Here is a 27076-nt window from a genome sequence, read left to right as displayed (position 1 = left end):
AAAGTTTTTAATAATTGCAAACCAGCCATTTATGAAAATGCTATTAGGAATAAAGGAAAGAGTAGGAAGAAAAAAGGAAAGTCATAAGGATTTCTGATACATAAGCTTCAGCCACTGTTCAGTTCTTTCAATTACTTTGTTGGCAGGCTGTCCCACCTCCATACTCAAGGGCTTGATATCTGCATAGGATTTTGGGTTTTCGCTAACACTATTAAATCTTACCCCAAAGTTGACCAATTTATAAACCTCTGAAAAGACAACCCATAAGAATTCACTTGAGGTTTGTTAATAGTTCAGCAGCTATCTTCCTCACTGACTGTACCTGTACTGAGCATTTTCCATAATCTTTAAGCTTTTGCTGGCTAACTGCACAAGGTATGCAATGTTTCACAGAAGAAAAACATTTGCCACATTGGGATTGCAAAACATCCAAGTACCAATTACTTCTGCCAGAAAGTAATATGATAGTTGAATAGAGCACAGCAAAAGAGCTGCTTTTGCCCTCTCACATGACCTAAGGTAAGCACCTGGATAACTTGGAAAAGGAGGACAAGCATGGCTATGCTCAGATAAGCACTTTCTAGGAACAAAATAAATCAAACAAACAAAGCAAAGCTGTGAGACTGGAACAGAGGCAGGCTGGAAAGGAAAAGGGTATAAAGGTCTTTAAAAAAAATGTTAGCTGGCACACCACACACTAGAAGTTGAACACAGGATTTTCAAGTCTCAGCAATTTTCTTTTATCATAGCAATTAATGACAATTAAAATATATCTAGCAATTAACCCACTACTACCCCAATTACAGCTTCACCTGGTTTTCTTGAATCAAATTATAAAAGTTGAAACTATTCTGAGACTCTGTGCACAGAAGAGTACAGTTACTGTGGTGGAATTTATTTGTTTGCTTTCGGAAACAATTTTGGAAAATATTAAAAGTTCCAAGGTCAGGCACTCCAAAGTTCAGAACTAAATACTCAACTATTTAACTGGCTGGCCAACTGCTCAAAGAAGCTGCTGCTTTAGATCACTTTCTTTTCTAGAATGTCTGTCCCATAGGATGAATATGCTTTGGGAATTAATTAGGGTTTTATAAAGAGTATTTGTCTGCAATAAATGAGATATGGTTCTTAATCTCAGAGACACAAAATGAACAAATGTTGCCCTGGAGAAAAGGATCCTCTTGTCCTCTGCTACCCAAACTTCTGAATGATGGCAGACACATCATTTAAACCAAGTATTTCACCAGGCGGCATTAATCAATCTCTGGTTCTCCACCTGACTTAACAGAAACCTGAAGTCAGAAGTGCAGAAAATTTGAACTACAAATGAGGTCAAGATGCTGATGTTCTGAACATATATCCTGGAGGAGGGACACTGGGAAGACAGGAATCAGAGTCTAGCTTTTAAAAACAGACAACAAAATCAGCCAGTTCTTCCCTTAATACATTTTCATCCTGTCCTCTTCCAGCTTCATTTCTCTCACCTAGGCTTTTCCTTTGCTTTTATCAGATTTATTTTCTCCTTCCTTCATCCCTTTCAATTTTGTATGTGCATCAGTTCAGCTATAACTTAAGTTACAGAGATAAAATAACCTCATCTTACTTCATAAAGGGAGTACAAAGATAAAAATTACTACCATTTTCTTTGGGGGGGAATAAGTATTACTAGAAAATAAACAATTTTGGTTTTGCAGTAGGATCTCTCATAGTACTTTCATGGAAAAGTCTTCACAAAACCAAAGCTATAATGGAGATCTAAGAACGTCTGAGATCCAGTGTCAAGTTAATGGTCTTCTGATCATACCCACAAAATAATTAGTCCAAAGTAGAGATTAAAAAAAAAATAATGTTTTGTCCTGACAAAATCCTTCTCAATTATTGTTGTTCTTTTTATTTATATTTCAGAACACTATTTCAGGTCTAATGCTCTCTGCTTGAAAATGACAATCAAACTGAATCAAAGTTCAAAAATCAAACAGGCAAAAATAAGAATTACAGCTCTATAGTAAAGAACCAACACTAAAAAAGATAACACCACACCAGTGAAAGAACATTGCTGTTCAGCAATCCTTCCCTTCTTTTCTTCTCCCACAAAAACATATAAGAAAAACAAAAAGTAACAGAGACATTTTCAACCATATTATTCAAAGATTTAAATAATTTAGTTCAGGATTTAAGGACAAAAATATTGATATGAATATATAGGAAAGGTACTTCAAAAATGTATGCAATTATGAAATGTGGTAGGTCATGTTGCATACAAATATAGAGGACAAATGTTTTAAAAATTGCAAGTCAAAAGAGAAATTCGTATAGGGAAGTAAAAGCAAATCTTTTTGATGTGTCTCATATTGAAAAACTTAAAGTATTGAAACACTGAAGTTAAAAGATCAATCTAAACTTTCAGAGAGAACCTAAATTCTTCAAAAAAAAGCTATGTGTTAGCACAACTAAAACCAGATACTGAGACTGGGAGGTACAGTTTATGTAGCACAAATTACTGTTGCACAAGGAAGGTAACACCTCTACTCTAAATCTGAAAAAATCACCTCCCACCTGTAACTTTAAAATAGAAGATAAAAAAACAGAAGAGACAGAAATACACATTAGAGAAAGAAAAGAAAAGGACAAAAAAAGAAGAACATTCCTTTAACCTAGATCTGTGGAATGGGCCAGGATTTGTTTTCTTGCACACACTCAAGTAGTCTGTCGCTAACTGTGTAAGAAAATAATCTCCATTACCATTAACTTGGAATTGCCAACAGAAAAGCAAGTCTTAATCTCCTGGGAGACTATTTTTTGCCTAATTTTTTGTATATTGTCAGAGACAGTGAGTTCCTACTCTGAGCTGGGCACTAAGATGCTAATACAGGTAAATGTGTTGCACTTAAAGATGGCAATAAGCACTAATGCTGAAAAAAAAAAAAAATCCTATACTTGCATCCTCAAAGGAAAATTTTGAATCTTCACTGCATTTTAGATTAAAGAAATTTTTTTCAGAGGGGAGAGACTTTAAACAACATGCATCTTCCAATCTCAATCTTAGACTGCTGAAAAAATTGTTTGTTTGAAAAGTAGTTTCAAACTACTGAAGAACTATAAATTCCTTCCATATTAATCTGGAAGAAAAGAAATTAAAAAGCCACCTCAGAAATAGTTTGAGAAGCAGTACCATGATCACGGAGTCCTGTCTGAAAATTGGAGCAACTGAAGAATTGAAACTTAGTATAGATGATCTTTTGGAGATTCTCAAGTTATAAGTAAGTTTACTGTATTACAGAGACAGCTTTTGACTAAGTCATGGAGTCAGGACACCCTCTGATAACATTTCAAAAAACCCAGAAAGCAAGCTATACTTCAACTCATTAAAATAGTAATAGCAACTGAAATATAGTAATTGACCTATGAAATAACTTGTAACGCTTACAGAATTTCAACTGATGTGGTTTGAGGGGTGGAGAAGGGAAAGATTGTTTCAATACCTTGTCTTCCCTCATCATTGGTAAACAAACCAGCATCACTGCTGCTCAGACTGCTGGATTCACTGTAATAAGAGAAAGAAAGAAACAGATCAAAAGAACAATTGATCTTTCAGTCGTAAAATTTTAAGGAGACAAGGCTGTGCTCAGATTGAACTTAAGCCCAACAGAGATCGGAAAGAAAATAGGATGATTTTTTTTAATCAAACTGCAAATATCCTAGTTCCATTAACTACAAAGCATATTATTTTTGGCACATAAAACCACAGGAATCTAATGGTACCCTGACAGTAAGCCAGATGTGACTGCAACGAGGTGCTGACAATTGATGCATTTTATTATCTGCTTCCATCAAATGCTCACTGCTCTCTTCTTATGCTGTGCAATTCAGCTTGATCCTGGAACACCACTGCTCAATAAAATAGGAAAAGTCTCAATCAAAAGCAGCCTAAGCCTTCCTTCAGCACATGAAATATAAGAGTCTGAAAATCAAATTACCTTTCTGAACATCATTTGCAAATATTCTGGAAAAGACATTGCTTAAGGTTTCACGACATACTACTTCAGGAGAAAGAAAAAAGTTTATAACAAAGGTAGCCAATTAAATCAAAATAAAGGTCACCCTGAAGAAAATAAGTATGATCAACGATAAGATCAACAGAAAAAGCAAGGTACAGTTTACTTTTCTGTCACTTCCATCTTGGCTTTAAAATTAGAATGTGTGTATACAACATGCACACACTTCTCTCTAAATTGAAAGACATCAATAAGTATTTTGTTCTTTGCTGTATACACTGTTACAAACAATATTCCACATGTCTAAATAGTAAAACAGACTTGTCTTTTAATAATACAGATGACAATTTGGTGAGTTTCACACAAAAGGATTTTTTTGTAAACAATTTATTTCATTTTTTGTCAGAGTAGCTCTGCAAAGGAAGTAATATTCTCACCATAATTCAAAATTTAATCACATTTTACTTACATTGCGATGTAGAACAATTTGGAGAAAAAAGTCATTTCAGTTCACCACACAAATTCAAGTACAAGTTACAAATACTATAGCTACTCTCAGTGTTGCATACAAGCTACTTACAATAACTTGAGGTCTGATTACCTTTCTACACTTGTTCATATTAAAACATACATGCAGTCATATACTTGAATTCAACTGGTTTCAATTATTTTTAGTTACTTTCTAATAATAAATTAGTTTTATTTTTGTTTCTAAATAACTAGTACACCTAGGAAAATTATTTCCTTTTATATGTTCATCTCACAAAAATAAGCCTTTTTTTTAAAGCTTGTAATATGAATTATATAAAATTAGTCTAATTTGTGTTTAATTATAAGTATATATTTGCTTTTTGTATCTTCCTTTGTGAGGCATCCCAACAGGATTTGAAACACAATATGGTATCAGGAGACAAAGCACCGATTTTTACTTTTTTTTTAAAAATATATATACACACAGCTCTGGGTTTGAAGATTATGTTTTCCTACTCTTTGCTGTATCTTCTGCTTATCCACATTCTTACTGTATAAGCAATATTTATACCATATTTTATACATAATATCATCAGAACAGACTTAATCACTTGCACAATTGCCCGAACCAGAAGAAAGATGACAGGTGTGCAATGAGAATGAAACCATCTTTCATGGAGACCAGAACTTGAACTTCCTAATGTTGCAAATCCTAGTAACTTCCTTCTAGCAAGTGTCCCATCTTCACTTTAATTACAACATAGATGGCTTTACTGTCCTCGCATTTCATTGTGCACAATTTTACATGATACATCTCAAAAAAACCCCATCCCTTTTTCATAGATTCTTCCTGTCTATTTATTGTTTAATTGTACTTTTTAAAATGAAAGTTAGGAAATCCTTTCAGTCCTAGTATTTCAGCCAATTTCCCCCCCAAAATTTCCAATTTTGAGACCAATCTTCTTCCTTTTTTCTAAAAGATGATATTTTAATTGTGCAATAATTCTTACTGAAGGACTAGCCAGTTCATAAAAACATAACCACTTGAAATTTTAAAATACACATAATAATGTTTTGGGTTTTTTAAAGAAATCAAACCATAACACTGGCATATCCATGGCAGCCCCAGTGTTCATTCTCCTCAGGCCACAGTCAAATAGGGCAGGGATTACAGCCGAGATAATTGCTACATGGCAGTCACTTCACTGAATAAATTCAAAACGTCTGGAATTAATACATTAATATCTAAGTACATGAAAGCTGTTATGATGGAATTGATTTCAGGTTTTAAATATAATTTTGCATTGTATATTGCTAATTCCTTTGCTTTGCAGTGAGTTCTGCTCCCAGCAAGACTTCCAGGAAAAAGAAAAAACACACATTCCTTTTAGACCTATAAAATAGTGTATGCAAGCAAAAACTTGGAACAAACAGCTCTGCTATCCAAAAAGCTTTCACAGCTTTATACATTTGTGGAAACAAAGAAGAATTAATTTTTATTATTAGTTACTACTAGCAAACTGTCCCATACCTTGGTTTCATATGACACTTGTGACCTTTGTTTACTAACCAAGCCTGTTCGCAACAACTGACCAGCCACTGTACTTGCACTGACTGGCAGCCCAGCGGGTGGGCCTCTCCAAGTTCCACTGCTGCTCTCTTTCAAAAGGGGCAATTGAGATTTCTCCTCTATTTAGTCACTTAAAACGCAAACAATTGCCAAAGCTTGCAGGAATTAAATATCATCCAGAACTCCACATGTTGCCAAATTTGGCTGAAACTGGCCAAGGAGCTAAACATTGAGGATAGGGGGGAATGAGCAAAGGACAGGCTCTGATCATGCAAATCTAATTTCCAGTGCTCAAAACCAACCTCACAGAAATTCATCTTTGGGATCATTTAGATGCTAACATTTTAAGAGCTCGAAGACTCCTCCTACTACTCCTGAACCCTGCACTTAAAAACCAGTTATTGTTGTGTTTGGTGTTTTAACACACACAGATAAAAGACTGTGAAAGTAGTGTCACTTAGCATTTTTAATCTGCGCTTCAAGTATGTATGTTATTTTAAAGTAATTTCATGTATACGCTGAAAACTTCTCCTCACCAGTTTTAAATCCAAACAATTTAACTCCCATTAAAAATTATTGGCTTTCATTTTAAAAAACGGAACTTCTAAAACATTAATCATTTTTAAATTAATAATTATTAAACTGTATGCACACAAATATACAAAATCAGAGCAGCTTTGTATACTTTTTATTTTTCCTCTTCTAACAAGTATTGCTGAAGCATGAGTCTTATCCAAGATGCTTTGTTAGCTCTCAATATCTTGTGCAATCTTACAAAACTCATGTTCCCTTTTAAAATCTCAGCTTTTACTCTTAGAACGTACTCTTAGGAACAGAGTTTGCTAGTTGTTTCCAATTCTTCTGGCCAAACGATCTCAAACAGTAGAGGCACTATTGCCAGTAAAGGTTAGTTTAAAACGAGTTAAAATTATTCACATACAAAATATTCAGATACAGTATGCACCCAACAGGCTTAGATATGGTGGATTTCTAATCACACTACGGAATGCAAATTTTCTAATTCAGTGGTTTCCAAACCTTTTGCTACAGATGACCATTGCAAGAAATTCAGAATGACAGACCATCACTCAGCCACGTGCATGAGCAGAAAACACTATGAAGATGAGAATGGTTTTAAAGGCCATTTACTGGGGCCAGTGACAAACATTTGAAGTACGATTTGAAAAACAACAGCATTCCCTGTAACAAAACATTAAGCATTTTGAAGAGGAAGATGAATTTTTAAATCAGTTACATTTCTTTTGTGAAAAAATAAAAAGATATTCAGACTGACCTGTGCGTAGCACAGTTTGGGGAGTCTACAAGAGGATTTTCATACTGATCACTCTTCTCTCCACCCAAAAATTAGCTACAGAATTTTTGAGTTGGAGAACGGCTACCCTTGTAGCATAACAGAAAATCTTTTATAAATAAAAAAGTGACAAGACTATGCACATACAATAAACTATGTAATGGTTCCTAGCTCCAAGAAAATTTTTAACCATCTGTCTTTAGGTACCAAACTTGGGGGAACAGATTCCTAGTATCATCAAAAAGGGAAGTTTTCTAAAGGCTTCCTGACAACACACACTCTCATCTTGCGTATCAAAGTGAGATGTCTGAAGTTACACTGGCTGCCCTGAAGGACTGTGTATGCTCTAGTAATTAAGACATTAGGAACAATCTTTTAAGACCCAGGATTCATTCAGCTCTTTCAGCTGCTTATTGTTCACAGGTGAGGGACAAAACCAGTATGTCATAAAAAGACTTCAAAGAACTTTTCTGACAATAACTGGAGTTAGTCACTCACCTACTGTTATTACAGTAAACAATCTGTTCTGGTCAAAACCCCTGGGTACTCTCTGCATCTCAATTCTACCCCTCCACCAAGGAAAAGGCTTGACAGTTTATAGATAAAGTGCCTACAAGAGAACAGGGACACTAGTGCTGTCAAGCAACTGACCAAAATTATATGTTTTAATATGAGTCTTTCCTGTTGACAGTTCTGCATTCAGAACCAGGCAAATGGAATAAACATAATCAAGCTTACCAGGCACTGCAGGTAACATCCCTTGTGTATGGTGGAAAAATGACTTACACCTTACTGTGTTGTCAAAGTAGTACTTTGGAAACAATTACCATTGTAGTATGACTGCTGTCTGGAATGGATGGATGAGGTGTACTGCCAAAGGGTCATCATTCCCCCATTTTTCTAATGGTAAGCTCAGGTGTTTCTGAACTGTAAATTGGTTTTTGCATTTCGTAAATGATGTATATCCTTGGCAACCTGCAGACTTTTTATGCCCATGACACATAAGAACATACTGTCTAAATGGTGACTCTAAACACTGACAACCTTTCTGATGAATAGAGATAACAATCAAAGCACCAATGTCTAGAAATTGGAAAAACACTTAATTTTTGTCTGAGAACTGTCACCAGTTGAAACACCCAGAAAAAAACATATTAATCATTTGTATATTCTGTCATTCTTAATCTTGAAACAATTAGAATGTATTATTTCAAGAAACTGTTTTCTTGGTTATTCCTCTGCTACATGACTCTCTATTTTATGCTGAATTCCTTAACCTGAGCAACTCATGTATATTACAAATAGTAGACTTAAAAAAAATATTTAAGAGTAGCTTACTAAAACAGGTACTATTGCTAGCATTTTAACTCTGGAATTAAAGAAAAAACCAAAGATTCCCAATACAAGCAACAGTAATAAAAGCAAATAAATATTATCCAATGTTTCTGTAAAGAGGAAGAGAAAGAATAACCTGTCACTCATGTTCTCATCTGAGCCTTTTTGCTCCTCGTACTCCATTTTGTCCTTATTTGCTTGGTTTACTTCTTCATTTTCTATAACTACCCCTTCATCCAAGACTTCTGGTCCTTGTCGAATGGCAGCTACTTTTCTTTTTTTCACTTTGCTCTTGGAAAACTCTTGGTGTTGGTATGATTTATTGTTATTATCCATTTCTTGATCTCTGCTGTTATCCTGCTGTTGAGTTATTGTCAGTGCATTAGAGACTTCTGATGGCAGATCTATTGCCATCCGTTTTACCTTTCTTCTCCTGCGCAAAGTTCTGTTTCCCAAACTGTCAACAGCCAAATCTGGTTCATGCCACAGAGGCCTTTTGCCTCTAATATTATTTAAGTTTGAGGAAGGTCTACGTTTAGCAACCAACAACTGGTCATCAGAGTCACTGTGGTCTTTCTTATTAGCATGATTCTCCCTGTAGTCTTTGTTTGATTCTTCTAAACTGGAATCAGAACCTTCACTTAAGCAGTGACCAGTCTCCCAGGGATGATGTGTGGTAAATGAACGTCTTTTTCGTCCCCTCCTTTTCCTTGCCTGTCGCTTTAAAAGACAAGACACACTTCGAGAATGATCTCCAGTATCAGCAAAACCTCCTCTGGCTTGCTCTGAACTTTCTTCCAGTGCTGAAACGAGATCGTGAACCAGCTCCTCCATAGTCCTACTGAAATGCCTATATATTTCAAAGAAAAATAACACACAAGAAAACAAATTAATCTGAAGTGTTAAGCATAAACTCTATAAAAATTTTACCTGCCAAAATGATTTTAGTCACTTTAGGCAAGCTAGTCTTAATGTCCATCCTATAAAGATTATTGTAGTTCTGCTGAGAGACAAAACCTTGCCAACCAGTCCTATGCAATTTGCAACACATCAGCATACATTCCTTTTAAAAGGTATCTTCCCAAATTTCTGTCTTGGAAAGAGATGGGGAGGGGGGTGGGGTTTCCCCATTTGGTTTTGACTTCACTATTATTGTTTGGTTTTAATTCATCTCATCACATTTTAATATTTTTTTTTTAGGGATTCTGCATGCTGAGAGCATCAGCAAAGACCATTCACTAACTGCAGGTAGGGAGCACATTTTAAATTTATGAATGGGAAATGGAATACATAATATTCCTCCTTGATAGTATATTAGGGAGTTCTGTTTAAGAGTTGTCATTATGATAAAATTTTTAAGGATAATTATCTCTTGATGCTGCCTAAATGCCAAAATGAAGTTAAGACAGTAATTCTTTGATAACATATGACTTTTTTTTTTTAATAGTGACTAATTCTGTCTTTCCAAATGGCTGATGTCTGTTTGATATTTTTAAAATATTGATTCAGTGGAGTGATACTAAGTTGAGACAATACCCTGCTACAGGTAATTCTAAAGTATTAAATGCAGAGTTTTCCACCACATGTAGACACTCACATCCATAGAATCACACACTTGTGTAAGGAAAAATGTCCCTAAACACACACAGTGTCTGACTAAGGCCTTATCCTTTTAAATGTTTTGCTCCTTCCTCCTCAAATTTCACTAGCTTTTAGCATGTCTTTAACTCAGTACGCTTCAGTAAGTTCACCCATGCATTATATGAACATAATTATGAAGAGAAAACGTTAAAATGACTGCTGCTGAACTCTAATCCTTCTCTGAAGGCTGTGAACCTTCTCTGTAAACACAGCAATCAGATTCCCACATCAAAGCATCAGAAGACCCCTTTCGTTGAGGTAAAACAGAGAATAATGTTCATGCTCTTTACTGCATTATAACAACAGATAAATATCAGGAAGACACTCAGTAAATTATGTAGAGGATGTTTAAAAGCAAGACTCTTCACTTTGTTTTACAACATAAGAGGAATTAACAAAGTTTTCTACCCATACCAGCAGTTGTAGATGTGGAAAAAACCTGGACACAACACACAGGTTCCCTCTCTCACTTACCACAAACTCCAATGTTAAAGGTACTTAACAGTGATGGCTGAATAGATAGTCATGACCGTAAAGTACACAAATTTCAGATATTAATAGGGGAACTGAAGAGCGTGTTTAAGAAGAAATCCAAGCTGGTAATGAAATATCTTACCTAAAGTAGTGATATATTCTCCTCTTAAACCATTTTCAGAAACACTTATTTTAAACATTTCAATTGAAAGATCACCAAAAGCACAGAGAGTGGTAGAAACACAAGCTCATTTTGAATTCCTGAAACTACTGTGTCACTTGCATTTATTTCTCATACCTCTTTTACTGTCCTGCTGTAATCTCTAGTCCTATTACTCCCTCTTAACCTAACATTTTCTTTGGCTCTTAGTACAGCAGAATCATCATATTATCTTGTAAGGGGTGAGACAGCTCTGGAAGAATGCTACACTTTCTCCTTAATCCATTTGGTTCACAAGAATCAAAACCTCCATAATCACAAAAAATTACTTCTCAGGAGCAAGAAAAGCAACATAGTAGGAAAAGCATTCCAAATGAAGCAATGATTTTCTGAAAATTCAGAGAAAGAGAAAAGTGGAAGTCAATTAACCTAGAAATTGCTTTGAGACATGCAGGATTAAAATGATTTAAAACTAATTCTTCCTTCGAGTTTTCAAAAAGTTTCAATTACTGTGGAGGGTTTTAGCAGGGTATGGGGGTTTTGTTGGGCGTTTGGTTGGGTTTTTTTTGCTTGTGTAGTAGGAATTCCAACAATCAGTAGAGGCAAGTCCAGGTATATCTGTACAGGGCTTCTACGCATGATGCCTAAATAGATATATTAACCCATGTTTCTCAGTAGCTACAACTGCGCAATGGGGAAGGCACTAGCCCCTTTAGCCTTATTAGACACCCATGAAGACAGCTATTCTTGCAGGTGCGCATATCAGAAATGAGATGCCCTTGAGATTTAAAGGGCTTTCTAATACTTCTGCACTAAAATAACAGGAACCATAAGAGTCAAACAGGCAAACTCCAGTACCTTTATCTGGGTTGAGACATCAACTCCCCCAACTGCCTACCCAGCCCTTCTGACACAGGTATTTGCATTTATAGCAAACTGATAGAAGTGGAGGCATACCAAAAACTGAACTAGTAGGCTTAAACCTACATTTAGCTCTCAAAACAAACAGGTTTCTGCTAACTTGCCAGAATATGAACTAGCATGTATAATCTCTTGCAGCCCATTCTGCTAGTGTCCCTGCAGCACAAAGTAAAAGGGAAAGGGAAGACAGGGACACTAATGTCTTAGACCACAGTTTATGATTAATTAGTTCAATTCAGTATCCCTAATCCATATGGATAACTATATCACTAAAATCAACGTAGCTCCTAGAGTGGACATACCAATTTACTCCAGATAATGGCTAAGCATGGTGGTAAAGTTGCCTTAGTTTTATGAAATACTTCAAGATCAAACACAATAAATCCAGCTTGGATTTATATATCTGATCTAAACTTGCCTTGAATTCATCCCAAAATACAGTCAATACAGAAGGTGCCAGATCAAAAGATGAAACTCAAGAAGAGTGAACACCCATAAGTATTTCTGAAGTAAAGGGATAATATGATTCTTAAAAGGCCCTGAGCAGTAAAGGCACTTAATTTCCATCTGACTACAACTTTGAATCTTATGCACTCCTGCAATTAATCTTTTCTATTGAATATCAAGTCTCTTCATCGCAACTCCTGAACTAAGATCTGTACAGGGCAGTGACCTTGTTTACCCTAAAAATTACAGCCGTAGTCTCATGTATAATAACTGTATCCTAACTGCATCACCTCTTAGATCAGACAAATTAATATTATAATTACTTCAACATGTTTCCTTAGGATGATTATGAGAATTACTTGATCAATTTGGGACAGCGGAAGCTCCTTTGTAACAGATTGAGAATACAATACACATACTACTTCATGTTTTTATTCACATTGCACTTTCGACATGCCAGTGGTCCACATTAAAACTCCTTCTCCTGAAAATCAAGGAAATCCCTTTTGATTAATTTTATTGGAGCTCTCATTTCTCTTGCTACAATGAAGAAAAAAAACAATGGCAATAGCAACCAGATAGGACAGTTAATCTGAAACCTGTCTCCAAAATTCAGGAGCATATTTGTGTTATAGCATTATTTATCAGACAAACTCAGTTTTGCAACTTTCCCCACTGTTCACAACCAGCTCTCAAGCTAGTATTCCAAACCTATGAAGTAATTGTAATCATCACTGCAGATGTTACTGTAACAAAAATATTTGCATTTGAAATAGGTTGAAAAATAACTACAAGAAGTATTAAAGACATTACCAGTGAGTATGAACTGCATTCAGTAAGATGAGAAATTTCAAAGGTTGTAATAAGGAACGCAGAACAACATATTGAGGTACATAAAATATTAAGTTGAGCCATAGTTTAGCATGACTCATATAAGGCTATAAAAATGCTGTTACAGCAACAGCCCACAGCTAGCAATAAACTGTAATGTCTTCACTAGGAGAAGATTCTACTTTAAGAAAATCTAGTTTGCCTACACTGACCTTTACATTTATCTGAAGCAGTTTTAATGTAGTTCACCAAAGGCTGACCTATTTCCTCTCTAACCCCTACCAGAACAGACCATAAAAGTACTGTTGCAGGAAACAGTGTAACTGCTTTCACCTATTCCAAAACAGTTCACACAGCTTGTGTTCAGCATTTATATCTGCATTAAAACTCCTAACAGAAATAATGGGCACTTGCTTTTTCAGTGAAAATCAAGACCAATTTTTGTTCACTTTCCACCAAAAGCATGTAACAATGTAAAGTACTGCTCACAAAATATTTAACAAACACTTACACACTGAGAGGAAAGCTAATTTAATTGCACAACTTGTAAGGAGAGGCAGTATCTTTTACTAAACCGACAGCTGCATTTACATTTACTTTCTAGTTCCACACCTTTTCCTGCGAAATAGATATGGACTTTGTGGCAGCTAAAGTTATGCTACATCTGTGTCTCAACAATTTTGAAAAGAACCATGACTTCTGCTGCCTTCACAACCCACCTTGATCACAAGCTAAGGGCACAAGAAAAAAATCAAGTAGTTTCTTTAATATCAGGATTACAAACCTTACTTTCTGTAATCTTTTCCCATACAGATTCTCTGATGTCTCGTAACACAGCTGTACTCACAATGTATCTTTATCTTCAGACAGACTAATCTGAATCCCATTTTTCCACCCCAGAAGTTATTTTCACAAAGCCTTAGAAACATTAGCTTTAAGACCTCTGCTTTATTGGTGAATGTGACTGAAATTTGGATTGAACAGGTGCAAGTATTTGAGAGGGAACAGCAGATGATAAATCTCACCACCTTGCCTGAAGAACTTACAGATTCAAAAAAAGACAGCTATCACAGTTCTTGGGATACACAAAAGCAAAACAGAGCAACACAACTTAGTTAAAAGTATTAAAAAGCTAGCAAGAGACTAGATGAGGAAATAACTGATAAACCTATGTTACATAGAAGCTTATTGTATACATCAGAAACAGAAGCTGTGTCTAGATTATTTAAACTTGCCTGTCATCAAATGGCCATCACTAAGAGGAGGACACAAAGCATCCAGTTCCACATCCACACCGAGCTAGGTATTGTCTGCTAGACAACCAGGTATGGAAAGCTACACAATGACCAAAATGCATTCTAGCCTGTACCAACCATCACTGGGGGGCATAACAGCTAGCTATTGGGCTACTGAGAATCCCCATACTCTTCCCCTTCTGAGGATCCTGCCCAGTGCTTCCTGTAAAGACTAAGAGCCAATGCACTAGCAACACACTCAGAGTAAATCTGACATGCAGGCCAAAGAAAATTAATACAAATGTAGTTTTCATATTATAAAATTTAAAAATATGACAGTGTCAGAACAGAAACTTACAGAAACTAAATGTTAAGAAAACATAATTATTTTGAGTTTCATATAAGATAGTGCAAACAGTTATAAGAGTTGAGGACACTTGAGATAAGTCAGGATATTATTGTGGAGCAGGTCTATATCTGAAAAGGGAAAAATAAACCCAAAATCCCAGGCCATTTCTCATCTTCATGGAATTCCAACTCTCCTTTTTTGTAGTCAGTTATGTCTGTATATAAACCAGTTTCACAAAAATAATGAAAGTACAGGAGGAGTTTAAAAAAAGTTATGAAAGTCATTGTTCTACAATTAAAGACAATTACTACACTTGCTGAAAATTTCTATAAATTCTTTTTTATATCAAATATACAACTCCCATACATTTAGTTGCATACTATTACTAGCAACATTTTATTCCTCCGATCACACACTACACAGCAACGCTTGGTACCAACTCTGTATTTGAGAATCTTCTTTAGACAAGTTTTGGAATTTCCTTGCACTTGTCCTATACCATATAAAGTTACTAGTATTTGAGGAATGATGGAATTTTATTAACGGGTTATGTCGCTGATCCCCCTAAAAATTTGGGCCACACAAACTTGCAATAAGTACATCTGACATTTCTACAACTGCTGCTTATCTAAGAATCCACAACAATAAATAGTATCAAGTCTACACATACTTAACAGTGAAAAAGTGTTCAGTATGGAGCAATGGTATACAGTCAGAAAGATGCTGACATGAACTGCATTTAATAAGGCTCTAATGCAAATGAATTGGTTAGCCAGAAATGAGATTTAGAGCAATTTATCATGAGAGGTAGCAATTCTTGCAATCCCATTGCTGCCATTTACTGATATGCTTTGCCCTTTTCAGAAGTATGACTTCATTAATTAATTGCCAAGGTGGAGAATCACATAACAGTCAAATGATGGTAATACACTATAGCACCAAAGTCATTATCGAAAGAATCAGAGTGCCCAGTAAATACTCAAAATGCAAACTATTCCTAAATTGTCACATGTATTCACAACATAAATGAAAAACGTTCAGCTTCACAGGAGCTTTACCACCCAAAGTGAACACTCATACTCCATGGCTATTCTGAATCTACCCACTTCTTTAGGGTCTTAATGTTTTTAGAAAGGACAAGTTCTTGATTTGCTACATCAAGTATTAGTAATTGAAAAAAATATTTTCCTGCATCTCACTCAAATAGGTTTCCTTTAATGGACAGCTTCCGAAATAACTTATGTATAAGGATAAGAAAAGAGAGTGGCTCTGAGGAGTAGTCAGATTTTTAACAAATCTTCCTTCAGAACTACTAAACTAACAGTCCTATAGATAAGATTTCAAAAATTCTCTCTGTACTGAATTCCCCTGGGCAGTATATTTGCACAAGCAAAATCATTACTATCTGATGACAATTAGAGAAGAACATGCCAAATTCCCACACCTTGTGTTGCCGAACACTATTGTTAAAGCCTCTGGAACTAAATTACTTTATGTGAAAAAATTTAAAGACAAATGACAGGTTAAGTATATAATGAAAACTTTCTCAGAGTTCCGACACAAGTTCAGTATGTCTTAGGCAATGTTTCTACTGTATGCAGCATTAGTACTGAAATAAAAATACTTCTGCCACTAGAGCATACCTCATTCTCTGAAGTGTTCTGAATTACACCAACAGAAGTAAAGTTACATTTACACCAAGCAAATTTAGATGCCTAGCAATACTGGCAAACAACTTCTAGCAAATATGTATATCATCTGGGCAAATAAAATCCCTATTTGAAAGCTTTCGTATTTAGAAAAATGTAAAGATGACAGGAAAATACCCACAGGAAAAAAGTGGTGGTATCACCAGAAGTGGAGGAGGAATGAAGTTTCCTATGTAAGAAAACCAAGTGCTGAGCCTTTCTCTTTGTCTTCTTCCCCATCCCCAGAAATGAAACAAAGAAAAACATGAAACAAAATCTATTTCAGATCTGGGAACTCTACCCCCAGGAGTCTGTATACATAACATAATCTCTAAAAAAGCCTCAAGGCCTCAAATTATCCACATTCAAGAAAAAAAAAAAAAAAAAACCACAAACAAAACCACACCACACTCCACTTCTGTTAAGAAAACTGAAATGAACTAGAAGTTATACACATCAGTTAACACCTAACATATCACAAGATATCTAATGTTTCACATAGGAAATGAAAGGCTTCCCAGCTGGTTGTTTGGGACACCTCACCTCCATCAAGTCTCTGCATTACCAGTCTTTATACCTCCATGGCCTATTAACAAAATTCAGTTTTCCCTTTTTCTATTCTGTTACTCAGTTTCCCCCCTTCACAGTTCTACAATAAAAAAAATATGGCCTTTGGGGTCATTGTGCTAGTATATGGAATTACATAAAACAGTGAATCTGTGAACTCTACAGCAGCAGAGCTTGCCATACTTTCCTTGCTCATTGCCTGCAGCCGCACTTGTTGATTCTTGGTTTGCAACAAAATAGCTTCAGAGCAGCAACCACAACCAACCGATTGTTTCTGCAGCATACACTGCAAAGGGTTTAGGCCTTAAGAGGGTCTACTACCATTAGAAAAACCCAAACACACACACACACAAATGAGTAAACTTGTGACAAAAGTTTTGATTTATCGTTTGCCTGCCGTCCTTTTTTAGCAACGAGGGGAAGTTTCTTCCTCCAGCCCACTGCTCGCTAACAAACGCGGCGACCCGTCGAGACGTGCCAGCAGCACCTGCCAGGCCTCCAGCCCCCCCTCCCCCGGAGGCCTAGGGCTGAGAGGAAAGCACCAACGTCTCCCCCCCAGCGTAACCGACAGCAGCGGGGCGGGGGGGGCGCAGGCCGGGAGAGGCCTGGCGGCCCGCCGGACAGCCGGGGCGGGGGCAGCACTTATCCCCACGTTTCCAAGCCCCACGCAGGGCGCGGAGATGGTGTTTCCGATCCCCTCCCCCGAATACCGGCACCGCCCCCGCGGCCCCACGAGACGGCAGGGGGCGGCGGAGACGACCCCCCCCCCGGCCCGGTGGCGGCCCCGCCGAGCGGCCCCGGCGCCCCCCCGATCCCCCGGGCCTGGGCTTACCAGCTCTTTCTCGCCGCCTGAGCTCGGGTCGGGGTAGGTTCAGCGACCCGGAACATGAACCCGGCGCCTCCCCCGGCCGCTCCCCGGGGAGGCTGGCGCCACTTCGCAGAGACTGGGCCGAGGGTGGACGGGACGGGGGCCGGCGGCGAAACCGGGGACTGGCGGGCGAGGGCCGGGAGGGGAGGATGCGGGCGGCCAGCGCTGCTCCTTAGTCCCCCATGATGAGAGCCCGGAAGCAGCTGCGGCACCGGGAGGAAGCCGGGCGCGACCATCTCGCCTCTTCCCCTCCCGCTCCGGACCGCTGCCCAGAGGCGCCGCGTACCCGCCTGCCTTGGCCCCGCTTCTGTCCCGGTCCAGCTCTGTGGGGCTCCTGTTGCCGCCGGTGCCCTGCCGTTCCCCGCCGGCAGGGCTGCGTTGGGGAGCGCCGCCCCCGCGCCCGCGCGGAGTGGTACGGTCCCGTTGCCATGGTGGTGGCGTCGGGAGGGCGGGAAGGAGGGAGGTAGCATGGCCGCCCTGGCCCAGCTTCAGGCGAGGCTATCGGGGCTGCGGGAGGAGTATTTCCGTAGGAACAGGTAACCGGGTCGTGCCGGTGGTGGGGCGGGACGCACCTCCTCATGCTGGGCTGGGGCTGCGGCTGGCGGGGCGGGCAGCCCCCGGTCTCCCCCGGCAACGAGACGGCGGTACTCCCGCTGAAAACGGTTTGGCTTTAAAACCCCTCCCGAGAGCACCCACTCCCTTGCCCCCAAATACTGCCAGAGTGGTCTGAGGAGACCTAATGGCAGCAGCACGGTTTCTTTAAAGGGGTCCGTTTATGCACTGAAAACAGCGTCCCGCTCTTCCCCCTTCCCCTAATGATTTTGAGGGAAAAGGAGCCTCTGGAAACTCCCGAGAGGCGCTGAGCCTCCCGAGTTCAGCCCCTCAGCCCGCCGCGGGAGCCGGCCTCCCCTCAGCCCGCCGCGGGAGCCGGCCTCCCCACATCCCGCCTCAGGAGCCGGCCTCCCCTGTCCCGCCTCAGGAGCCGGCCTCCCCTGTCCCGCCTCAGGAGCCGGCCTCCCCTGTCCCGCCGCGGGAGCCGGCGGCGCAGCTCTTCCCAGAGACTTGCTCATGCTGAGCCCCGGGGAGTGCCACGGCAGCCGTGAGCCCCTGCTCACCTGGCTCAGATCTGTAACTGTTACGGGACGTTTAGTTTATCCTGTTGAAAGGCACCACTTTTTTTTTTTTTTTTCTTTCGTCCCAGTTAATTCACGGAGAACCCCCTAGCTTCTGAGCGAGTTGATGTTTATTATCCACGCTGTTTAAAATTGAGCTTCGTTTCTAATTAGATTATGCGGCTTGAGTTTCTAGTACCTGGGACACGTTTTGTCTTTTTCTACTAAGTTAAGGAGATGTTTCTTCTACTAAAGATCCAAAACGTCCTGCATAGAGAGCGGCGGGTTGATCGATCAGATCACCTGTTACCCTTCTCTTCACGGAGTGGGATGGTTCGTCCTGCTGAGTTTTCTGACTGCTGAGATGGTGGTGGCCAACTTTTCCCAGATCAGATTTAGGAAATAAAAAGCTATAAGACCTATTTTAATATTGCATAGATTTGTCCTGTAAACCCTTTTATTCAACTGTATTGTTGCTGCTGCTGTACGTGTAATGCTAATACTCAAACAGAAAAAAAAGAAACGTATTTAGCATAGTTGCAGGGGGTGTTTTTTCTTTACTAATCAATGAATCATTTGTTCTAGAATCCAATTACAACATCATTAGCATGAATAACAAAGATCCTGAACATCGCTAAAAGTTACACTGAGTTCAAGTCCTGCCTGCACATAAAGTGCTGTGTTTTCCTGTTCTTTCCCTGAACTTTAGCTCATATTCTTGTGGCTGTACACACAGCAGTTCACTAAACGAGCATCAGTTACAGGACACTATGCTTGTATTTCACATATTTCAGGTTAGAAAGAGCAGGCTGAGCCAGACATGGAAATCCATTGGAGGGCAGCATGCTTGATGTTTGGGGATTTGCTTTTTGGCAAAGCTTTCCAAAAATGATTTTTTTCCCCTTCTAAGAATAGGCTATAATACATCACCTTCTTGAAATTCAGATTTTCAGCTGAGAATTTAAATGAGAGGCTTCAAACAGTCCAGCTCAGCAACTGAAGGGCTGATCAGTAATCTGATCTTTGCTCTTTAGGGTGAAGATCTTGGACTACTTCAACACAGCTGTCACTAAAATCCTGAAACAAATCAGAATATCTTATTTAGAGATTTTAGTATATCCTTATTTAACTTTTAAACTTAAGAAATAAATTTTGGGCATTAATGTGTGTCAAATTTGCAGTGGTCTTTGAAGTGGTTTTGAAGCATTTGTATTTTGAAGTCAGACAACAGCTTTAATTTCCCTTTCAGAACTATGCTTTATCTACGTAATGTAATAGATCTGTTAAAATTGCCAAATCTGGGATGCTGTGAGCACATGAGTCTGTAATCTGTGCAGGCAGTCATCATTCACAAATAGTTGGAAGGCATTCAGACAAAAATACATGATACTGTAGAAAAAAGCAGTTACTTACTCTATAAAGTCAGTATTCTGCAGTGAAATACCAGATTCCCCAAAAGATCTGAGTTGATCTGAAGCATCAGAAGGTGCAGAAGAATATAGGTTACCAAGTATTTACCTTTTTTTGTATGAGTTGCCTTGTTTGCAAATACCTCCAAGGGTAAGACCTGAAGGATTTAGTTCCCTGTGTGTCAAATAGCTTTTAATACAAAAGAAAAATTTTTCTTTCTTCACCTATCTATGAAGACCTAAAACCAGGATTCTGTAGAACATCTAGAACACACACAGACCCTCCAGAGTAGCTTGACTTAAAGTAACCCTGGCGAAAACCAAGTACTCTTGCTAGCTGCAGGCAGAACATAGTAATTGAAGTGCCTTAAAGTAAATCTGCAAATTAGGAAAATTTCTTTGTCTTTCAAAATGCATTTGCTATTTTAGGACTATATACCTGTTCCATTAAAAATTAGGGCAGGTTGATGACTGTAATATCTTGCCTGTTGGTTGTGGTTAGACAGGTTTACCTGATCTTAATAATGTTCTTCTGATCTTAATAATGTTCCTGTCATGCTTTATGCAGAACTCTGTTTATGCCAGAGGTATGATGTCTCCTAAACTGACTTTTTAGGGAAAGCACCTTTCTAGGGAAGGACTTGCCCAACTATGGCACAATGCAAAAACACCATAAGCCTGCACACCTTGAGAAAGACCCTGTTGGCATAAGCATTAGAATATACAGGATCTGTTAGTGCATTCTCTTATTTTAAGTGTTAAACAATTTTATCACCTACTCATTCAAGAACCTACTTTTATTTACTGTGACATCTGTGTGTCAGATGCTGACCTTAAGTATGTCTTTTTAACATTCTGTAAAGTCTTTGAGAAGTATCTGTGACTGTAAAAGCTTAATTCAAACAGTATGACAACTATACAATCGGATCAGAAGTGCAGATACCAGCGGAAGCAACTTATACCTGAAACCACTTCTTCTGCTGGTAAGGCCAGTTGAAAGTGTTTCTGGAACTAACAAGTCTGTTGTTGTTCTGCTTCAATAAACTTTACGAGGACTTCTAAACTGACTTGGCCAGACAAGGGAGAATGCCAGCTAAAAAACCTAACAGGGAGTAATAGAGGAGAAGGTTTCTGCTCTTCCAGAAGCAGATTGTTGCCATTGCCAAGTAGGTGGGACTGGTTTTGGAGCTGTCACCTCTGACAGGGCCAGTCCCACATCCCCTTCATTTCCAGGCTGTAACTGTGGCTACCTGTCCAGGGCCAAATCATTCATACCCTTTTAATCAAAATCATTTACCTCTAGGTAAAACTATTCTGGAAGTATCGTTCTGAAGTTTAGGAAGCTGCACAAGAAAGGAACAAGGAAGCTCTCTAGCATAGATGCCAGCTTTGGTATTGACTTATTTGTGGTTTTAGGTAAAAAAGTTTGTTTTCCACAGTTTCCAGGTACTGGACAGGTCTGATGCGTGTCAGATAAGGATGAAAATTTGTGCCCACTTAATGTGATTTGAGAGCACGTGCTGCACCAGATGATATAAAATGAATGGAGCTAATGCTTCTCGATCTCTGGTAGTAAATATGTGTTTAGTTTTTAAAGAAACATAATGAAGAAAATCCTAACTTATCAGATAAAAATTAATCTTGTCAGTGCTTACCGAGGCAATTAATGTTGACAGAACACTTTGTCAGCAGAGCTAACTAATATCAACTAGTTAAGAAAACTAACAGTAACCTAATTGTTCTTTTATGGCAGGTGTAGCAAATGAAACTATTTGGTAAATATGTTCCTAATAAAAATGGGATAGCAAAAAATCCATGAAAATTAAAATATAGTTTTAAGTTCAAAGACTTGACAGTTATTGACATTTTGAAGCAAACAAACAAACAAGTAAATAAAAGCTAGAGGTGATCTCATAGCTGGGTTCTACCCCTCAGCACTGAAACTCATCATAGTAATGATTTCTTCCTGAACTCTCTGAAAAGTCTCTTCTAGATTCATACATTTCTTTAATCTCTTTTAGATTCATGGTTTTCCTTACACGACTTCTAGCTTTGTCACAAACACTCCTCTCCTAATAGACAGTCACAGAAAGATGGCAAGCAAGGACTATCTTTTGGAATTATTTTCTGAATTTCTGGTGAGGTCCTTTTACTTGTGCTTCTTTCCCACTTGTGCACATGACTTTTTCTTGTACTATGTCATTTGACACAAAGCTCTGACAGCTAATAGTTCTTGAAGATCTCCTTGAAGTCATCAATTCTCCACTTACATCTATCTTGCATCTTCAGCTGCCTCACCAGTATCTCTTTCTAGATAACCTTTCTTCTCATGTAACTTAAAAACAAATTCATCTTTCCCTGTATCCTCCCTTTTTCATTAGTTCCTCTAGCATCTATATTAATCAATGCTGCAACCCTAGCATATTTTCTAATTCTTTTGTTTCCTTTTATTCCCTCCTTACCTGTCTGCAGCACATGCCAACATGCTGCAAGTTTCATTTCTACATTATCTCCAAAATCCGTGTCTTTGAATTCCCATTGTGAAAAGTCCTGTCAAGATGCAATAAGCTGTTGCATTGACTACTATAATTCCATGTAAAAGATTCCCATGGTCATCCCATTGGAATCTAGCCAAATTACTAACACCATTTGTTTCTGATTCCTGACTTCCTTTTAAGCCACACTAAGATTTCATATCCTGACATTCCAAGCCTTCTAAAGTTTGGAAATTTCCACATCTAATTTCTTTCCTATGCTTTCATTGTTCTAACTCATAATAGTTTTAACTTATATTTGGAACTCTCTTTCCTTCTTCAGTCACGTCTTCTTCTTTTTCATATTTCTCTTCTTTAAATTCCTTCCTAAGAAACTAGCTAATAGTTTGAAATCCTCTACTTTCACCCTGTAAGATCAGCTCATATTCATTAAAAAAATCTACAGACAAGGAGTGTATCTGTCACCATTATTGATGCTATCACTGTTCAGGTAATAAATAAAATATTTTGTATCGGTCATAAAACAATGTATTTTAACTAGATCTCAGCCTTAATATATGTTTCCTATTAATTCAATTTATATTTATCATGATACTATTGACCACAGTTAATTTATTTAATATTCATGTAGATATACAATTTTATGCATAGCTACAGGATTTTTGTTATAATTATCATTAAAGCATTATCTGTATATTTCACCTACAATGGAAGAAGTCCATGACGTGCTGACATGGATATTCAGTATTGTATGGGAATAAGAAGTACACTCTCCCAAACCTTATATCATCTACAAGTTGCAATACTCTTTGTATTTGTTATCTTCATAATATGCAACTAATGTAGATTATATTGTTCTGCACTATTATTTAACTATGTAGAATTAAAAATGAAAAACCTGGTGAAAAAGATCACAAACTGCAACAGTAAGACATATTTAGAAGAATTTTTCTGCTTTGGTACTAAATTACCATGCTGACAAGTATTATTACTTTTTATATTTTCAGATGTCTAGATGAAGACAGAAAAATAGAGTACAAAGCTGCTGTCAAAATCCAGAGCTGGTTTCGAGGATGCAGAGTCCGAGCCTATCTGAGGTAGTATATTAAGCCTATTTTAATCTGTATTTCAATCTTGATTTTTCTCCCAAAATTTCTCATGGTATTACTTGATTTTAATAAAATGGGAGCATTTGGAAAAAAAACCCAAACTGTTATTCTGCTTTTAAATAGAATTAAATATATGCAGTGCCACTGTAAGAAATAATAATTTTTTAGGTTTTCAGAACTGCATACAATTAAAATGGCATGATGCTAATAAGTAGCATGGAAATAATCCATCTTCAGAGTAGTTAAACAGTATTGTTTAAGAAATCTTGGCAGGACTGGAAAAAAAAAAGACGTCCCTCAGATATGCTGTTTGCAGAGACTTTTCTTATCACTGTTATTGTGGCCATTATAGAAAAATTGCCTAGTGAGTGTATGGTAACTGGACTCTTATTGTAAAAAATTAAATTCTACTGCTGGATTTGACCAGGTTATTTTAAAAAAATTTGTTTACATAATTTTTTCCATTTATAAAACATAAATCATGTACAATTACCTTCTTCTGTAAAATGCTGTATCAACATTGATATAAATATTTTGGAAACACTATGGTTGGTCCCTTCTACCAGGAGGCCCTCCTCCTTTTTTTATGATCATAAGCCCAATTGGCCAAAGTCATATCCTTGAATTTCTGTATCTTCATAAAAATTAAGGCTTTGAGGGAGAGGGTTTGTTACATCTTCTAGTTTGACCTCTTGCCTGTCGCTAGTCATTATGTATCATCCTTACTGTATCAAACCTAATGAATTATTAGGTTAAATAACATTAATCACTTAATGACCAATATTTCTCTCATAAAAAGATAGGCTACAGCTATTATGTGCACTTGTGTCCTGGTTTCAGCTAGGATAAAATTAATTTTCTTTCCAGTAGATGGTATAGTGTTATGTTTTGGGTTCAGTATGAGAAGAATGTTGATAACACACTGACGTTTTCAGTTGTTGCCAAGTAATGTTTAGACTAAGCCAATGATTTTTCAGCTTCTCATGCCCAGCCAGCAAGAAGGCTGGAGGGACACAAGAAGTTGGGAGGGACACAGCTAGGACAGCTGACCCAAACTGCCCAAAGGGATATTCCATACCATGTGACATCATGCCCAGTATATAAACTGGGGGGAGTTGGCCTGGGGGGGCAGGCTCGGGAGCTAACTGGGGACCGGTTGGCGAGCAGTTGCATTGTGCATCACTTATTTTGTATATTCCAATCCTTTTATTCTTATTATTATTGTCATTTTGTTATTGTTGTTATTATCATTATTATTTTCTTCCTTTCTGTCCTTTTAAACTGTTCTTATCTCAACCCATGAGTTTTACCTTTTTTCTTCCTGATTCTCTTCCCCATCCCACTGGGTGGGGAGGAATGAGTGAGCAGTTGCATGGTGCTTAGTTACCGGCTGGTGTTAAACCACGACAACTTGTTAAAAAAGGCACTGGCAAAATGTTTTTCATTGCTGGTTCAAGTGTGCTGTCACATGATGCTACCATTACATGCAAGTGTTCAGCAGGCAAGCAAACATGGTATTTCAGCCCTCCAAGGAATATCAGCTATGCCGTCCATGTCAAAAACCCCTACAAAGACAGAGGATTGGTTAGTGCCCCTCTGTTTCCAGCACATGAGTAACAACATGCTGCAGAAGAAAGTGAAAACCCAGGCGTCTGCCAATCTATTCTGTAGGAAAATGCTCTTCCACGTGCACATTTGTATTTAGTAATGACCAATGTAAGAAGAACAATGTAATTATAATGAGCATGTAAGAAGAGCTAAATCAGCTAAGTGTAGAAGAGGATTTTCTCTGCAACAGTGTACAGAGTGATCCTGTTCAGTGTCCTCTTTCCAAAGATGGATGTGGTGTCTGACTTAGGAGCCCAGGCTGAATATAGGCAGTTGTTAGTGTTCTGTATTACCCTCTCATTTAGGTCTTTTGAACTACCTGCTGGAAAAGACTGCCTCCACTTATATTGCATTATAAGTGTGTATGTGTGTGCATATGTATATATGCACGCATTTATGGGTATTAAGTATGTTTGCAGTGGCCATCTGTTTGGAATAAGTATGGATATAATACATTATACGTTATTTTTAATGTTAGGAAAAAATAATCTTGTAAAGTCTCAAAATAATAATTATTTTGGTAATATATTTCATTTTAGATATCTGAACAAAATGGTGATTTTTATACAGAAGTGGTGGAGAGGTTATCGAAGCAGAAGATACTTCAGAAAAATGGTGGAGGTAGAAAATTAGTTTTAAAAATTTTGTTTGGTTATTTATAGAATACATATGAAGTAATTCATTCACTCGTCTTGAAATTAAAAAGCTGAAACTTGATCCTTTATACACACAGACACATACTTAACTGTACTATGATGAAAAGCACCATTAATTTCAGTAAGCCTACTCATAATGGTCAAGTTAAGTCAGTGTTTAAGTGTTTGCAGCTCTGGAGTATTAGTCCCCAATCCGGCAATGAGATCTGCTCGTGCAGAAGCCTGCCTGCATGACGCTAATTGCAGAATTGGAGCTTTTTTTTAAGATGCTTTTTTTCCTGGCAGAACTTTTAATTCTGAAAATAAAATAAGCCCATGTATCTACACATTGCTCTTCTATGTTTTAGTGGTTTAAATTTCTTACTTAATGAACCTTGAAGTATTTGAGGTTTTGCCTTAAGGCACACAGCAGATCACAGTCAATCTAATTCCCTTGATGGACTTGAAGATAGCAAAAGTGTATGATAGCACACAAGCTAAAACCTCTTTTAACAGGTTTAGGAGATTAAGAAGAAACTAATTTGATTTTAACATAAAATAATTAAGTTTTTAATATGTAGTTTACTTCACTAATTTATCAATTTATGTTAATATTTTACATTAGTTTTAAACTTGTTAGGCATTTATTCTTGATTAATTTTGTTAAAGTCAAATTGTTGTGTTTTGGTCAAAACTGACAAGTCAAGAAAAAGCAAAAAAAAAGAGCTATAACAACTCATAAATTACAAGCTAAAGTCCATACCTCCTACTAAACTATGTTTTCAAGTAGCGGAACTCGTATGCCTGAAAGCTTGTCTATTTTTCCCTCATGCCTCAGTAATCT

At 37.8% G+C, this 27076-nt stretch overlaps 2 protein-coding genes across 6 annotated transcripts in view; one reads left to right on the top strand and one right to left on the bottom strand.

Moving 5' to 3' along the window:
* Window positions 1-18065, bottom strand: part of GPATCH2 (G-patch domain containing 2) — a 60440-nt gene extending 42375 nt beyond the window's left edge. For both annotated transcript variants that reach the window (XM_041128408.1, XM_030035454.2), the window contains exons 1-3: window positions 17829-18065; window positions 8820-9533; window positions 3483-3544 (exon numbers count right to left, since the gene is read on the bottom strand). In XM_041128408.1, the coding sequence (XP_040984342.1) occupies window positions 3483-3544; window positions 8820-9533; window positions 17829-17884 (832 nt within the window). In that variant the 5' untranslated portion in view covers window positions 17885-18065. The remainder of the gene's footprint in view (window positions 1-3482; window positions 3545-8819; window positions 9534-17828) is intronic.
* Window positions 18066-18217: 152 nt separating this feature from the next.
* Window positions 18218-27076, top strand: part of SPATA17 (spermatogenesis associated 17) — a 92446-nt gene continuing 83587 nt past the window's right edge. The window contains exons 1-3 of one of the 4 annotated variants that reach the window (XM_030035457.2): window positions 18218-18276; window positions 23888-23977; window positions 26137-26218. In XM_030035457.2, coding sequence (XP_029891317.1) covers window positions 26150-26218 — 69 coding nt within the window. In that variant the 5' untranslated portion in view covers window positions 18218-18276; window positions 23888-23977; window positions 26137-26149. Of the gene's footprint in view, window positions 18277-18302; window positions 18401-23887; window positions 23978-26136; window positions 26219-27076 lie in introns of those variants that run through there. The other 3 variants (XM_030035455.2, XM_030035456.2, XM_030035458.2) reach the window with 3 other exon arrangements.

This window comes from Aquila chrysaetos, chromosome 13 (genome assembly GCF_900496995.4).
Source record: "Aquila chrysaetos chrysaetos chromosome 13, bAquChr1.4, whole genome shotgun sequence".
NCBI classification, from domain to species: domain Eukaryota; kingdom Metazoa; phylum Chordata; class Aves; order Accipitriformes; family Accipitridae; genus Aquila; species Aquila chrysaetos.
Note: the sequence above shows the minus strand (reverse complement) of the source record. Positions and strands in the feature narration are given on the sequence as shown.